Raw genomic sequence first — 17011 nt, forward strand, 5'->3', positions numbered from 1 at the left:
AATCAGTAGGATCATCCCAAATAACTTGGTGTTTCAAATGTGGGTGAAGTTTATCACAACTACATCAGAAGTTAACTCAATCTTTCTAGGGAAAAATAAACAAAATGTGATCGATACAATTGAGTCAATAGGCAGGACTCATTATTGCTATTGGTGCTGGGATAGGCCCATTTTCTCTTGCTGGAAAGCAAGAAGAAATAGCCGAAATATTGGCAATTACTTTGAATCTCAATCTCATGGATGGAAAGACTGCAAATACTGGAAGGCAGGAGATCGCAATCACAAGAGAGACTTTCATTGAACATGCTGAAAATGGATATTACAGGAGAACTTTATAAAACTATGCACCTAGAAACAGGCCATCCCACCCAACAAGTCTAGACCAGTTTATGCTCCACATGAGCTTCCTCCCACTTTACTTCATCTCACCCTATCCTCCTATTCTTTTCTTCTTTATGTACTTACCTGGCTTCCACTTAAATGTATCCATGCCATTTTCTGCAACTACTCTATGATAGCGAGATCCATGTTATCACACTTCCTAGTAAATAGTTTTCTCCCGCATTCTTTATCAAATTTGTTCGTGACTATCATGTGTTACGGCCCTGGTTCTGAACATCCACAGTGATGGAAACATCCTCCACATATCTACTCTATCAGGCCCTTCAGCTATTTGGTCACTGTAGTCTTTTTTCTGAAAAGAGCTCCAGTATATTCTTTCCTATTAGCTCTGGCATCATTCATACCTCACTTTGCACTTTCTCCAGTGCTTCATTTTTGTAATATTGATGTATATCCAATATTTGTCAAAGTATTAATAAATAAGCAAGATTGTTTAATATTCCCGGGACTCCAAAAATACTGGAAGCACCTAATCCCTATGCGCCACCATTTTCCTATATTGCTCTCATTTAACTAATTATCTAACCTATTACTAAATTTTGACAGAGTCTCTGCTTCAATCATCAACTCTGGTAGGGCTTTCTAAAGCCTCACAATTCTTAAATGCAAGGAACTCTTCACTGTACTAGGTCCCACTACCTCAGTCCAAAACTTCACAGTGCTTCACCGTGGTCTTAAATTTTGTATAGATTCATCATTACATTCCAATAATTACACAAAACGTCCAAGCCAAAAACTGAGCTCATGATTTTGAAAGGATATAATTTACAGTTCTCTGCAATAATTTTACTGTGAAGAAAAATGGTGAGACACGTTTGTGCACATTTTCAAGTTTATTCCTACAATTCCCATAAAAAAACAGATATACCTGAAAGTATATGGCATTGATGTTGCAATCCGAAAGAAATATTTTAATTTTAAAAATTAGGAGTATGTTCAAATTAGTTGGATGGAGCATTCGCAGATAAAAAGCATGGTCTCAAATCTGTCATCAACATCTGTGGAGTACATGGAGTATAGACTTTGCGACTCTACACTCAAAATGTTCTTGAAAAATCCATCTGACATTTAATGTTATAAAAATTAACATTCAATCCATTATTTCTCTGTGCTGCATTTATAATTCAGTCAGCCCGCCAGCGAGCAAGCAACTGAAGAAACAAAACTAAATATCCTCCATTTTCATTGCGTTAATTCTAGGACATTGTTGGGCAACAGAGCAACGTACAATTTAACCTCTGCAAGAGGCTGCACATTCCTTTTGTTGAGACTTAGGTTAGACATTGTATCTGTTGCTGGAGAGTAACAATGCTGTGATAATTTATAAAACAGTTTGATTAGAAAATGTTCATTAAAAAGATATGCACCAATACTTGACAAAATACAAATCCTCACACATTTAAATTCACATCCAAAATAGTAAATTCTGTGAACATTTACAGTCACAACCCAGCTATTCAAGACCAGGTGTAGTTCTAATGCCAACGTGATTGCTTGGCAGTAGCAACTGAAAAAATTTACAATCTTTCATTTAATTGCAAGTCCTTAAAACTGCTGCACAAAGATATGTCAATACAAGAACAGAGTAGATTTAAACAAAAGACAAGTTCCTTCAACAAGGTGGTTAAAAAAAAATCAAATATTACACATTATGGAAGCCCAAGAGATAATTTTTTTTATAAGTCAATAAAGCTCATTAGCACAGTGATTTGCTGCCTGGATCAATCAATATCTATCAAAAGCAATTATTTAAAACTATTTAGTACATTCTCCAGCATTCAGGATACAATCAATCAATCAGTTTAATGTCAAAAGTAAGTACAGAAGAGGAAGGCTGTTCAACTTACCCTTCCACAGACTATGATATTGCCACTGTTTGGTAAGCAAGTTTTTCATACACATATGCAGCATTTGTAAATTATATAAACATTTTTGGCTACTTAGTTCATCTTATAACTTGTCAGGGAAGAAAACAGAACATTTTTTATATTTAATATGAGATTAGTAATAACTACATTTTGCAATTAGAGTGCAAAAATAGAGTTCCTTCAAATTTTGTATCAAAATAAAAGGCATCTACTGTATTCAAATGAGTCATTGCACATTTTCACTTGTGATGTGATATTACAGCAACATATGGAGGTGTGAGCCAATATACGTAGAAGAGAATGTGGAATCAGTTACTTTTTCTTACAAATCAATGCTAAATTATTGGTAGGGGTCTTCTAAAGCATTTTAAAAATTCTCATCAAGCTGAACTACATTTATCATTCCACATTGAGTTACACAATCCTAAGTGTTTCTATAGCTTAAGCTTTTCCAAACTTAATTTCAAACCCACTGCTGATGACTTTTGCCACAAATGCTCACCTATTCTAAATCAAAGACTAATTGGGGCATTGGAATTTAGCAATGTGCTTGAGTCCACACTGCAATGATTCCTCTCAACTCCCCATTTCACACTTCATTTCAGCTGTGGTCTATGTTTTAAGGGCAAAAAAGGGTTTCACCATTGCAGTTGTGTCAATTGGTCTCAATGGTAGCATTATCACCTTTGAATTGAAAGGCATGGTTTCAATCCAGGAACTTGAACACTTAATCTAGACCGACAGTTCAGTGCAGTATCGAAAGAATGCAGCACGTCTGAGATACTGCTCTTCGGATATTAAACCCATCTACCTATGCAAGTGGATAGCAAAGATCCCAAGGCACTATTTGAAGAACAAAGGAGTTTTTCAGAGTTCAAGTCAACCTTTAATCCTCAACTAAGACTACCAAAATTGATTAACAAGTAGTTAAGAGCTTTGTCTGATTCACTTGATTTACTTGAGAAATGATACACTAGCACTGGAGGGGGACGCAGAGGCGATTCACTTGGATGATTCGGGATTTGAAAGGGTTAGGTTAGGAGGAGAGATTGAATAGACTGGGGCTATACTCATTGGAATTCAGAAGAATGAGGGGAGATCTTATAGAACATACAAAATAATGAAGGGAATAGATAAGATAGAAGCAGGGGAGTTGTTTCCACTGGCAGGTGAAACTAGAAATAGGGGGCATAGCCTCAAAATAAGGGGAAGCAGATTTAGGACTGAGTTGAGGAGGAACTTCTTCACACAAAGGGTTGTGAATCTGTGGAATTCTTTGCCCAGTGAAGCAGTTAAGGCTACCTCACTGAATGTTTTTAAGGCAAGGATAGATAAATTTTTGAACAGTAAAGGAATTAAGGGTTATGATGAGCAGGCGGATAAGTGGAGCTGAATCCACAAAAAGATCAGCCATGATCTTACTGAGTGGCGAAGCAGGCTCGAGGGACCGGATGGCCTACTCCTGCTCCTACTTCTTATTCTATGTGCTTGATGCAAGATCTCAGTTTACCCTTATTATTTTCCACTTGTGATGCAAAAATTCAAATCTCCTCACACAGTGCAACATCAGAATGAGGGCAAAAAAGGTCTCAGTTTCAGTTATAAATTTGAGATATTCTCTCTCCTCCTGCCCCTTTTAATCCTTACTGATATGTCCATGATACTTCTTTGCTGAAAGCTATCTGTTTAAATAAACATTACTGGAAAAAATTCTAAAATACGTCTTCTTTAGTTTTAAACTGATTGTGGACACAGCTTCACTTTCACAACAGGTTGGAAAAAGGTAAGATTATGGAATTGCAAAGTTTGGTACAAAAGATATAATTGTCCATAAAGTGCACTAAATCACATCGATATGGTCAAAACTGTAATTTTATAGAAAAATGTCCACATTTCCTCCCCCTGTCTCCAGCCTTGGCAAAAAAAGTTGTCTGTTCTTTTAAATAAGTTGGATGTCACTGTTTTGTCTCCCTTCATATAGCTGTAATATCACAGATCACAGGCTTCAGGATAACAAAAAAGGGATTTGCACATAGCTCACTTTTAACTTCCAAACATAATTGTTTTAAAGCCTTTCACACGTCATGTTGAAACAGTAGATTCTTCACCAACTATTCAAGGAGACATATAGTCAGGATCTACCAATTGTATAAGAAAATTATGTATTTAAATTGTCCTTTGGAAATTTAGAAAGATTTTTGTAAGTTCAAGGCATTGTTAAAAATAAATTGCTCTCAGTGATAAAATCAGTACAAAGATGCTTCTATATTATGTAATTCTTAAAATCCCATTCCAAAGTATTCTAAAGAAGACCAAAGATTTGATACGATCATATAGTTCATGGGAAAACTCAGTAGTATTTTTGGCAATGGCAGCTTTTTAAAATTGTTAATGTATTTGAATATGAACAAAATCATTTTCTTTCTTGAAAGAACCATTTCTGGTCATCAATATCTGTACATGGTCGTAGTAATGGTCCTGGACGACCACTGCTAAATGCACTGGGTACAGCCTGTAGACACTTCTGCGTCACGACATGGTAGATCGAGCCATCCTTTGAAGACAAGAAAAGTTCAAAACAAAATTTATCACAATCAGAGATTTAATAAAAAAATAAATTTTTGACTAAATGCAGTCCTACATTCTTGCCTTAACCTTCACATCTGCAATTGTCATAATGTTACTATAGAAATTAATGACTATATACGTTCTTGCAAGATTTCATTATTATACAAAATAATAATTTTCTGCTCAAAACAAATAGTCTCTCTCGAAAGGCTATTCATATGTGGCACATGTAGTTTGAGTCTTTTGCACTCATTTCAGACAGGCAATCAATGTCATACTTAACACACATGACCATAGCTAGGTGTCATTTAGCCAAAGTATGGAAGTCTTAAAAATTACAATAAATACACACTATCTTGACCTATCTTTGGAAGAGCATTATAAATAATGATAGTAGTTTTAAACTTATATTTAAAAACAGCACAAAATCTTTAAAACGCGTCTTACCTCCTTAAAAATGAATTTCTGGTTTTCAGGCACAGGCAAATTGTTTTCTCGGCAAAGGTACATTGTCAAATAATCATTTCCAATATCTGCTGCAGCGCAGGCTTCAGGTTGGCGAGTATTATAACGGATTTCATTGTGTGAAGAGAATTCAAAAAACTAGAAGCACAACAAGAAAAGCAGTAGCTGTTTAAAGAACACCAATGGAGTTAAAGTTTCATTTGTGATAATTTGGAGGTCACTGCAATGGCGGTCCAATCCTCTGCACATCGGACAGCACTATTCTAGAATCTAAACTCTGGTCAATGATTCTTCTTAAATTTCTGTCTTTTACTGGGCGCCTATGGCATGAAAAGAAATCCAAAACTTTATTATCTTGCTACTTATAAAACACTGATATTTGCTGAACCAAAAATTATGGCTGCCAAAAGGCACATGTACTCACCACTGGCCTTTTGTTCTAGGAGCTACCACCAGGGATTACAAGAACATAATAATTCTTCTCTCAGCCTGTGGAATCTCAAATTTCATTGTGCAAACCCACTGGAATCAACAGAAGCAGAGGAAGTGCAATTGCACTGGCACCCCAAACTGAACCATCACAAAAGAGAGGAGGTTGAAACCCATCGTACCAGAAGAGATGCTAATAACCAGCTCATGTGACTCCTAAGCAGGAAAAAAGGCATTCTGGCCATTTGCACAGAAATGGATTAAACTGCAATCACATGCAAGTGCGGGAAGTTGCAAACGCTCCTGCCCAAGGTTTTAAACATGGAATAAACTAACCTTCCGAGTTAGTCAAAACACGGGTTGCTGAAGGTTATTAGCAATTGGGGAAGCAGTGGCATAGTGGTATTATTGCTAGGCTAGTGATGCAGAGACCCAGGGCAATGCTCTGAGGACCAGGGTTCAACTCCCACCACAGCAGATGAAGAAATTTGAATTCCACATTAAACAAATTAAAATTCTAATGATGACCACAGAACTATTTCTGATTAATGAACCAACGTCCTTCAGGGAAGAAAATCTGCCATCTTTACCTAGTCTTTTGATTTGATTTATTTTTGTCACATATATTGGGAAACAGTGGAAAGTATTGATTCTTGTGTGCTATATAGACAAAATACACCATTCATAAAGTATGTGGGGAGAAGGAATGGAAAGAGTGCAAAACACAGTGTTACAGTCACAGCTAGGGTATAGAGAAAGATCAGTTTAATATATGGTAGGTCCATTCAAAGTCAGGCAGCAGAGAAGAAGCTGTTCTTGAGTTGGTTGGTACATAATCTTGAACTTTTGTGTCTTTTTCTCAATGGAAGAAAGTGGGAGAGTGTATTTCTGGGGTTTGTGGGATCCTTGATTATGCTGGCTGCTTTTCTGAGGCAGCAAGAAGTGTAGACAGAGTAAATGGATGGAAGACTGTTTTGTGTGATAGTCTAGCCAATATCAGAGATGAGCAATAAATGCTGCCCAGCCAGCAACACCCACATCTCAAGAATGAATAAAAAAGCCATAAAAATTCAAAACATGTTCTGCTTACAGACAGCAAAAGGAAATTGTCTATCTCTCCCCTGTCTGTAACGCTTCCTACAAAGAAACTGATGCACTGGAGTTGAGTGTAAAATATTGGATATGACAAACAGAGAGAGAAGGGAAGCATCAAGGACATTAACAACCTTGAAAGTAGAAAACCCAACCAGGACCAGATGAAATGTACCCCAGGCTGTCAAAAGACACCAGGGGGGAAACAACAGACGTGTTGCCTACTATTTACTGATTCTCACTGGGTGCAGCAAGTGGCAGAGGATTGGGAGAGACAGTCTTTGCTTTAAAATGGAGTGAGGGGTAGGCCAAATAATCACAGGCCAGTCAGTGGGCAAATTAGTCAAATCAATTCTGAGACAAGATTAACTGTCACTTAGGCATAGGGTAATCAAGGACAGTCATGGACTTGAGGGACAATTGTGTCTAACTTGACTCATCTTTTGAGATAGTAGCAAGGAGGATTGATGAGGTTGGTGTAATTTACTGGTCTACATGAATGCTAGCAAGGCTTTTGACAAGGTTCTACACGGCAGACTGGTTAAACAAAACCCATTCAATCCACGACAATGTTGTAAGTTGGATACTAAATCGGCTCAATGGCAGGAAACAAAGGGTAATTTTTCCAATTAGTAGATTGCATCCAGTGGAATTCTGCAGGACTTAGTAATAAGTCCCCTGCTTTTTGAGGCAAATATTAATGATCTGGACTTAAATGCAAGGAGAATGATAAAGAGTAATGCAGACAACACAACTGCATGGTTGAGGAGGGAAGCTGTAGACTGCAGAAGAATATCAGTGGACAGTTGGGCACAGCAGAAGAGTGACAAATAGAACGTAACCCAAAGAAGTGTAAGGTGATGCATTTAGGAGATCAAGCAAGGCAAAGAAATAGAAAATAAATTGAAGGATACTGAGAGTTTGAGGAAGTGGGAGGCCTGGAAGTGCATGTCCACAGAGCCCTGAGCAGGTAGTGAAGAAGGCATATGGAATTCTTTCCTTTGTTGGTGAAGTACAAGGATATAAGATTATACGTGGAGCTATAGAAAACATTAGTTAGGCCACAAAAATGTTCTTTCATGAGATGTGGTTATCATTAGTAAAGCCAGCATTAATTGTCATTGAGCTGAGTGGCTTGCTAGGGCATTTCAGAGGGCAATTAAGAATTAACAACACTACTGTGGGTCTGTAGTCACATGAAGGCCAGACCAGATAAGCATGACAGATTTCCTTCCCTAGACCACAATACACAGGAACAGAAGGAGGCCATTTGACCCATCAAGTTTTCTCATTTAATGAGGTTATGGCTGATCTGACATTTTTACCACAATTGATGGTAGTTATATGATCTAGCTTTGTATTCCAGATTTATTGACTGAATTTCAACTTGAAATTTGAACCCCAGATCCCAGAACATTGCCCATGCCTCTGGATTTCTAGTCCAGTGACATTGCCACTATGCCATCATCTCCCCTTCATGAGAGAGAGGATGTAATTGCACTGGAGAATGTACACAGAGGCTATTTACATGGATGTTACCAGGACTGGAAAATTGCAGCAATGACAAAAGATTAAATAGGCTGGGGTTCTCCTTACAACAAAGGAGGCTGAGGGGCGGCACAATAGAACAATGGCTGGCACTGCTGCCTTACAGCTTCAGGAACCAAGATTTGATTCCAGCCTTGGGAGACTGTGTAGAATTTGCACATTCTCCTCATTTTCTGCGGGCAGTTTCTTCCCACAGTTCGACAACAATTAGGTGGATTGGGTTGTGTTAAATTGCTCCTTAGTGTCCAAAGATGTGTAGGTTATGTGGATTAGCCATGATAAATACATGGGTTATGGGCATAGAGTAGAGGAGAGGGCCTAAGTGGGATGCTCTTTTGGAGAGATGGTGCAGACCCAATGACTGCTTTCTGCATTGTAGGGTTCTCTGGGACATCTGATTGAGGTGTACAAGGTTGTGAAAGGCCTGGATAGAGTGAATGGGAAGGACTTATTTCCCTTAGCAGGGAGGTCTATGCTTAGATGGCATAGATTTAAAGTTATTAGTAGAAGGATTAAAGGGGAGAATGAGGAAATATTTTTCTCATCTGGAGGGTGGCAGGGGTCTGGAATTCACTATCCAAGAAGGTAGTAGAGGCAGAAACTAAGTTATTTGAAAGACGTTTGGATATGCATCTGAAGTCCCATAATCTCCAGGGTTATGGACCAAGCGCTGGAAAATGTGATTCGGCGGGATGGCTCAATTTTTTGGGCTGTGCAGACAGAGTGGCCTCCTTCTGTGCAGTAAATCTTTCTACATTTTCCAAATTATTGAAAGGAGGAATGTGCAGGGATGTGAGAACTGTGTGTTGGGAGTGGTAGTATATAAATTGCTCCTTAGGAGAGCTAGAATGGACGTGGTGGGCTTAATGGCTTTCTTCTGTGCTGGAACTATTCAATGATTTTATACTTCCATAGTGAAACAAAGGGCACTAGAAAAGACAGTAAATGACAGCCATCATTTTTGTTGAATTCAATTGCAAGGTTATAACCAAGTATTCAAGAGAATGCTACATGAATGTAGAATTGGCTCAAAGTGAAACAAGCTGTAATGGCAAGAAAAGGAATCCAATTAATAAGGAGGAACTTCTTGAGGAGGAACTTCTTCACTCAAAGGGTGGTGAATCTCTGGAATTCTCTGCCCGTTGAAGTGGGGGAGGCTGCCTTGCTAAATATTTTTAAGACGCGGGTTGATGGGTTTTTGATAAGCGAGGGGATTAAGGGTTATGGAGAGAGGGCGGGAATGTGGAACTGAGCCACGACAGATCAGCCATGATCTTATTGAATGGCGGGGCAGGCTCGAAGGGCTAGATGGCCTACTCCTGCTCCTATTTCTTATGTTCTTAATAAGAATGTGGTTTCAATCTACAAAAGGACCTGAAGATCAAGGCATAATAGTTGATACAGACAGGTCTTGATGCACGCAATCTGCACTACTATGTATTGAAGTTTCAGAGTAGTGAAAAAACAATTCCTATACAACTTTATAAATTTCATAAACACCTCTGGAAGCTGTCACTAATAGGGTAAATGTGCTGCATCTACACTTAAACCATCTGATTTCCAATATGGGCAGGAGAATGAATTTTAATTGAAAGCGTTGCTACTTTTTTCTCGAAAAGATTATATAGTCAATGCATTTTCTCTCCAAGGAAAAACTATTTAACTTATTTGGGGCAAAATCAGTTGTAGTGAGATAGGTCAGATCAGAATTCACAGCTTATATTAGTCATTAAGAAATTAATATAAAACACTTCGTATCCATTTTCAGAGTCGTGGAAATGGTCAAAAGGTCAACAATATGAAGGAACTTGAGAACAGTCACAGGTGAAAACTTACTTTTAAGTAGTAATATAAGAAAAAAAATTATGAGATTTAAAATAAATAAAATCGCCAGAACTGGTTTTGACCAAACGTATTAAAATAAATTGGCGTAGAAATTGCAGGGGCATTTATCACAACTTTACACAGTTCACCAAATTCAGGAAGTTTGGCTTTAATTGAATTGAAATATTGCAAATATCACATTACTTAGGAACGTAGTAGATGAAGAAAATGGGTAATTATAAATCTACCAGTTTAATATCAACAGTGGAGGAGTTGGTGGAGTGCATCAGAGATTGAGAGCAGGATTTTCTGGCCACACAAGCCCCAAGAATGGAAAATCCCACCCGAAGTTACAGATCTTTGCACAGTCTGACCCGCCTGCTACAATCCCTGTGGTTGGTGGGACAGGAAAATTCCACCCTGGGTGACTGAGCTTGTGGACAAACACAAGCTGATAAAAGTCAGCATGGATATGTGAAAAGTAGATCATATTTGACTTGTCTCACTGAATTTTTATGAACACTGTCAGTATGGATATCCAGAAGAGGTATGATAATGTTCTGCACGCCAGATTAACAGACATGACATGGGTTGGGAGATAGGAAGCAAAATCTAGTGATAAACAGAACATGCTCCGATTGTTGGGGTGTGTTCCCCAATGACCTGACAAGTGACACTGAGTAGATTTCATCCTTGAATTGAGGAATAACCAATGTAACAACAATAATTAAACATTTGGGAAGTAAACATAAACTACTATACGTACAGAATTTTGAAGTCTGCACTTTATCCAGCAACACCACCAACATATCCATCACCCTATCTTCAGTGGATCCCAATCTCCTCAAATTAAAAATGCTTACTTCTCTATTCAATACTTTCTTGGCATAACTCTCTCTAACAAAGCATCGTTTAAAAAAAAATCCACAATTATCTCCCTTTCTATAAAAGTAGCCATGTTTGCTGAAATTCAGGTATGAGGGTAGTCCTCCAGGGCCCCCTCTGTTGCTAAATCTTCATGTGCACTGACTGACCATTCAATATTTGGGGACATCACAACTCAGATCAAGGTTTTCACTGAATATTAATACATGTGCTTGCACTTTGCAGGAGCAGTACAACGTACTATCATGGGTGTAACACTGGCCAGTGTTCTACGGGAGGACAAAGAAGTCACATCAAAGACACTCTGATGCTCTGTTTCAAGTACAGCAGCATTGGCCTTAACGACTGGGAACAGCTTGCTACCAATTGCTCAGAATGGCAATAAATTGTCAAACTGCGGATTTCAGTTTCAACCCCATAATGGGCTAGGCAGTGACAGAAGGAAAGAAAAGGAGGCAAACTGCACTCCGGAACCCACCAAGCTGTGGGTTGTCCTGCCTCATGTGCCCAAAGATTTGCAGGTTGAGAATCAGACCCATGATAAAAATCAACCAATCTTGAGTAGATGTCATCCTTGAATTGAGGAATAGCCAACCTAGCAATATTATTCAAACATTGATACACAAACAAGATAAGCCATCACTCACCTGATTTTGGCCCATGCCATGACACTGATACAAGATGACTTTTTCTCCTGCAACGTTGTGTTCATTTGGTGGATTGTAATCAAAGCAGTGATTCACCATCCCCTTGTTCTTTAACTGAAGAGGACAAACAGAAGGGTGGATACTAGTTATACTAGTGGACAGGCAGTAAAGTGTAGCTCCTATTAACTTCTGAAAACTGAAATATAGTACTTTTCTTAAAAAAAAAGCAAAAAACTGCAACGTTCTTGGTCAAATTGGTGTTACATCAGTCCAAACCTCCCTCAGTTGGAGAAAAAAAGTATTGATGTCAGTAATTATGCTTTCCACCCTCCAAAAGCAGTAATAATGATAAAAGGCTGAATATTCCTTAATGTGCTCACAGGATAAGGGCTTCTGAAGATCATAGTGAAAATACATTTCATACCCTCAAGGGACAATTTTACAGCATCAATCTAAATAGTTTGATGTCTGAAAATTACTTCAAGATATGAGCTTTTTTTTTTAAGTATCTATATTTCCTCATAATTGCAATGAAAACGCCAGAAAGCCAAGGGTACACTTTCCAACAAATTTCAAATGGAAATTGTTGTCTGATGCAGCTCCTTTCCCTGCTATACCATCCAACTTCCTACCTGTGAGGAAAAACCAAAGACAGGAGAGAAAAAAAAAGCAAAGAATTAGGAACATGGGAACAGGAGTAAGCCATTTAGTCTCTTGAGCCTATTGCCCCATTCATTCAGATTATGGCCAATCTGTAACCATACATTCACCTGCCTTTGTCTCGCATCTCTTGATATTTTTGAGTAACAAAAGTCTATCAAGCTCAGTTTGAAAACAAACGATTGATTTTGCATCAATTGCTATTTCAAAAAGAGCACCAACCCTCCCACCCTTAGCATAAAGTTTTTCTTAATTTCATTCCTGAAAGGTCCAGCCCTTATTTCTGTTGCTATATCTTCCTGTCCCAAACTCAAATAGCAGAAATAGTTTCTATTGACCCTGTGTGTTCCCATTAATATTTTGAAAGGAAAGTCAGAATATATAGAGAAAAACCAATCATATCCATCAACTTCACACTATAGAAGTTCTTTCAGAATCTGCAATATGTTTCCACAGAGCCAATACATTGGCAACTGCAGAAAACAATCATTAAGGAGCACAATTACAAGGACCACAGGAGCCCAACACCATCATGTAAGATCAACTAGAGAAAAGTAATTAACAAAGCCTTACTAATATTGTCCATATCCTGAGAATCACTTTTTTTAAAAAAAGTTATTTGCTAGGGAGTTTATCCATTCTTTGGGAATCATACGCTTTGAGAGCAACAGTAGGATCTAACCTCATCTAAACCATGAAGACAAGATCACCAGAATTAGGAGTAGGAATAGGCTACTTCATAGCTTACTCTGCTACTTGATAAAATCATGGCTGATCTGATTGTGGTCTCAACTCCACTGTCTCGTTTCACTCCTCTCCAATGATCCTTGGCTCCTTTGCTGATCTAAACATTTACCTCCCCTCCGCTTTCAAAAATATTCAATAACACAGTCTCCACTACTTCCCGGGCAAGAGATTTCCATGGGTTAACTCGCTCAGAGAAAAAAAATTTCCTTCTCTCGCTCTTGAGTGAGTGGTCCTAATTTTTTAACCTCTCATTTTTCTAAACTCCAATGAGACCAACCTGCTAAACCCTACTTCATGAGACAACACCTTCATCTCAGGAATCAGTTGAGTAAACCATACCTGAACTGCTTCTAATGCAATTTTATCCTGTCTTAAGTAAGGAGACCAAAGTGTACCCAGTATCCAGATGCTGTCTCACCAACACCCTATACAACTCTAACATAACTGCCATATTTTTATACTCCATTCCCCAGTTATAAACACCAATATTCCACCTACCATCCTGATCAGTTGCTACACCTGCATATCAACATTTCATAATTCATGTGCCAGGACACCCAGATCAGTCTGTACCTGGAATTCTACAGTTTCTCTACATACAAATAACATACCGCTATTCTATTCATATCAAAGCAGACAAGATTACATTTTCCCACATTATGCCCCATTTGCCAAATGTTTGCCTATTCACATAACACCAACTTACTTTTCTACCTATTGTCCTGTCACCTGAAACTTTAGCTACCACAGGCTGAACAACTTGTCCAAAAATCAGTAATAGGAGTATTGTTCAGGAAGGAAAAATGTTAGGCAAATTCAATGATGGCATCTTTAATAGTGGAAGAGTCCCTCAGTAATGCACTCAAGTATCAGCCATTGACTTTATTGCTTAAGTCTCTGAAATGGGACTGGAACCCACAAGCTTCTGACACAAGAAATGGGAGGTGCTACCAACTAAGCCATGGCTGATGAACAAAACAAATTCTAAAGAAATTAATCATTCTTTCAAGCAGTGCACATGTAAAAGTTCGGTGGAGGTTTCCAGTTCAGACGAAACTGACGCTTGGAAGACAATGCAGTATTTGAGGATGGGGATAATAATATTGCTCAGATATAACATAATATATCACCATTCCAAAGAAACCTGGCCGATCCTCAGGTACATGGATATCTGGGTAAACATTCTCCAGTAACCATTTGAAGTTTTTACATTGCAGTTTCTCTCTGAGTTTTCTTCTCTCTGTTACATCACCATAAGGCTCCTGTAAATCCAGGAGGGTGGGAAAAAATTAAAACCATGTGATACTAACTTCAAGATAAAATGACAAGTATTTTGAATGCAGTTATTACTAATTCATACCAGTTTATGATTTGTTAACTGTCAAAGATCAGAAAGTGGGTGGCCATTACACAAAAACTCCTAAAACAGGTACAATCGGTCATATTGGAACACTTAAATAATCATTCAACTTTAATGAATAAAACTCACCAAACGGGCATGTGGATTCCTGTGAAAATACAGTTCTTTATATTCATCCATCCAGACCTCTGCAGCACGTACGCTGTTTGCCAGGGCTTTACTCCTTGAATAAGGAGCTCGTTTGGGAAAAACATGGCCTACATGAGAACAGGGATGTATTTCTAAGGAACCCCCACATTGCCATATCTGGAAAAAAATACAAGCTATTTTGATAGAATATGTACAAATTTATATTGTAAATTGACTAATAATTTATACTCCCATTGATTACATCTTGTACATTTCATTATTTTCTAAACCTGTCGCAAGAGGAATTTCCATACTATGATTCATTTAAGTTGAGCATTTTGAAGACGGATTTTGGGGGATGGAGGGGTGAGAGTGTATGAGTGTGAGAACCAGTGGTAACTAGATTAAGTACAATGACCATTTTTTCCTCATTCCTCAGGCAGATGCTGAGAATTCTTGCTTCCCATTACCATGGCAGAGATCAGCACACAAGCTAGGCATCAGCACCAAGATGTCCCAGATCTGAACAACTCATCATCAAGAGAGAAGTTAAACATTTTGCTAGTAGAAGGCCTTTACCTGAGGCATTAAAATGATTCCTTAATAAAAATGATGTAATTAAATACAGAACTGAAATGTGAAACCTGGGGCACACCAACACCAAATCTAATTACATTAACTTTATTCCCTTTAAATCAGAGAAAGTGAGGCAAGATAATTAAATCACCAGTTTGTCAGAGAAATGAAATGAACTGACAGTCTTGAAATGTACTTTCTCATATCCACAACCACCACATTGCAGTACAGTGGGAGTTGGAATGAACAAAGAGAAGCTTAAATACATGTCACAACCCTAAAGCAGTAGCTTAAGCAGGACAGATTGACCCAAAACCATCTAATATTTTCTCAAATTTTTAAAATTTATTAACGGGAAGGCGGGGTCACTGGTTAGGCCAATGTTTATTGCCCATCCTTAGTTGCGCTTCAGAGGGTGGTGGTGAGCTGCCTTCTGGAACTGCTGCAGTCCAAAATGTAGATGTAACAGTGCTGCGCGGGAGCAAATTCCAGAATTTTGACTAAGTGACAGTGAAGGAACAGCAACATATTCCCAGGTCAGGATGTCGAGTGATTTGGAGAACCACCACGTGATGGTGTTCCTAGGTATCTACTGCCCTTGTCCCTTTTGATGGTAGTGGTTCTGGGTTTGAAAAGCACTGCTTAAGGAACGTTACTGAGTTTCTGCAGTGCATCGTGCAGATGGTAGACTGCTGCTACTGTTCCTTAGTGGAGTAGGGATTGAATGTTTGTAGAAGGGCCAGCAATCAAGTAGGCTGCTTTGTTCTCAATGGTGTCGAGCTTATCGAGTGTTGTTGGAGCTCCACTCATCCAGGTAAGTGAAAAGCATTCCGACACACTTCTGATTTGTGCCTTGTAGGTGGTAGGCAGGCTTTGGGGAGTACATGGGTAAGATGGGTATAGAGTGATATGAGGCAATTATGGGCAATTGGGACTAGCTTAGGGGCTAAAGGGGGACATGGACAAAGGGCCTGTTTTCATGCTGTAAACCTCTATGATTCTATGAGTCATGATGCGAGCTACTTGCCACAGGATTCCTGGTGCTTGACCTGCTCTTGTAGCCATGCATTTATATGGCTACTCCTGTTCAGTTGCTGATGAATGCTAACCTCCTGGATTCAGCGATGATTAGACACTTTCTTGTTGGAGATGGTCACTGCTTGGCATTTATGTGGAACTAATATTACTTGGCACTTGTCAGCCCAAGCCTGGACATTGTCTAGGTCTTGCTATATTGGGATGTGGACTCCTTCAGCATTTGAAGAACTGTGACTGGTGCTGATCAGCAGTAAACATACCTTCTGACCTTATGATTAAAAGGAGGTCATTGATGAAGCAGCAGAAGACAGTTGCGCCAAGGACATAACCCTGAGGTACTTCTGCAACAATGTTCTGGAGCTGAGATGTTGCAACAATGCAACAACCTTCCTTTATGTCAGGCATGGCTTCAACCGATGTGGGCAGGTTCCCTCCTCCCTCCTCTCCCCCCACCCCGCATTTCCACTGACTTATTTTGCTAGGACTCCTTGATGCCATGTTTGGTCAAATATTTTCTTGGTGTCAAGGGCAGTCACTGCCAATCTCTGGAATTCAGGTCTTCTGTCCATGTTTTAATCAAAGCTGTAATACGGTCAGAAGCTGAGTGACCCTGGCAGAACCGAAAACGAGCAACAGTAAGCTATTCCTGAGTAAATGCCACTTGATAGCACTGCTGATGATCCCTTCCATCGTTTTACTGATAATCAAGAGTAGACCGATGGAGCGGTAATTGGCCAAGTTGGATTTATTCTGTTTCTTGTCCACTACGACAC

The 17011-nt window shown here is 38.9% G+C and overlaps 1 protein-coding gene across 1 annotated transcript in view; it reads right to left on the reverse strand.

Annotated features, from left to right (window-relative positions):
* Window positions 1-1216: 1216 nt before the first annotated feature.
* The window catches only part of galnt12 (UDP-N-acetyl-alpha-D-galactosamine:polypeptide N-acetylgalactosaminyltransferase 12), a 60982-nt gene continuing 45187 nt past the window's right edge, over window positions 1217-17011 (reverse strand). Inside the window, exons 6-10 of the mRNA XM_080208082.1 lie at window positions 14625-14801; window positions 14266-14397; window positions 11729-11842; window positions 5286-5441; window positions 1217-4824 (exon numbers count right to left, since the gene is read on the reverse strand). Of these exons, the coding sequence (XP_080064208.1) occupies window positions 4684-4824; window positions 5286-5441; window positions 11729-11842; window positions 14266-14397; window positions 14625-14801 (720 nt within the window). The 3' untranslated portion in view covers window positions 1217-4683. The remainder of the gene's footprint in view (window positions 4825-5285; window positions 5442-11728; window positions 11843-14265; window positions 14398-14624; window positions 14802-17011) is intronic.

Source organism: Carcharhinus amblyrhynchos, chromosome 2, assembly GCF_965287045.1.
Source record: "Carcharhinus amblyrhynchos chromosome 2, sCarAmb.v2.hapA, whole genome shotgun sequence".
Taxonomy (NCBI): domain Eukaryota; kingdom Metazoa; phylum Chordata; class Chondrichthyes; order Carcharhiniformes; family Carcharhinidae; genus Carcharhinus; species Carcharhinus amblyrhynchos.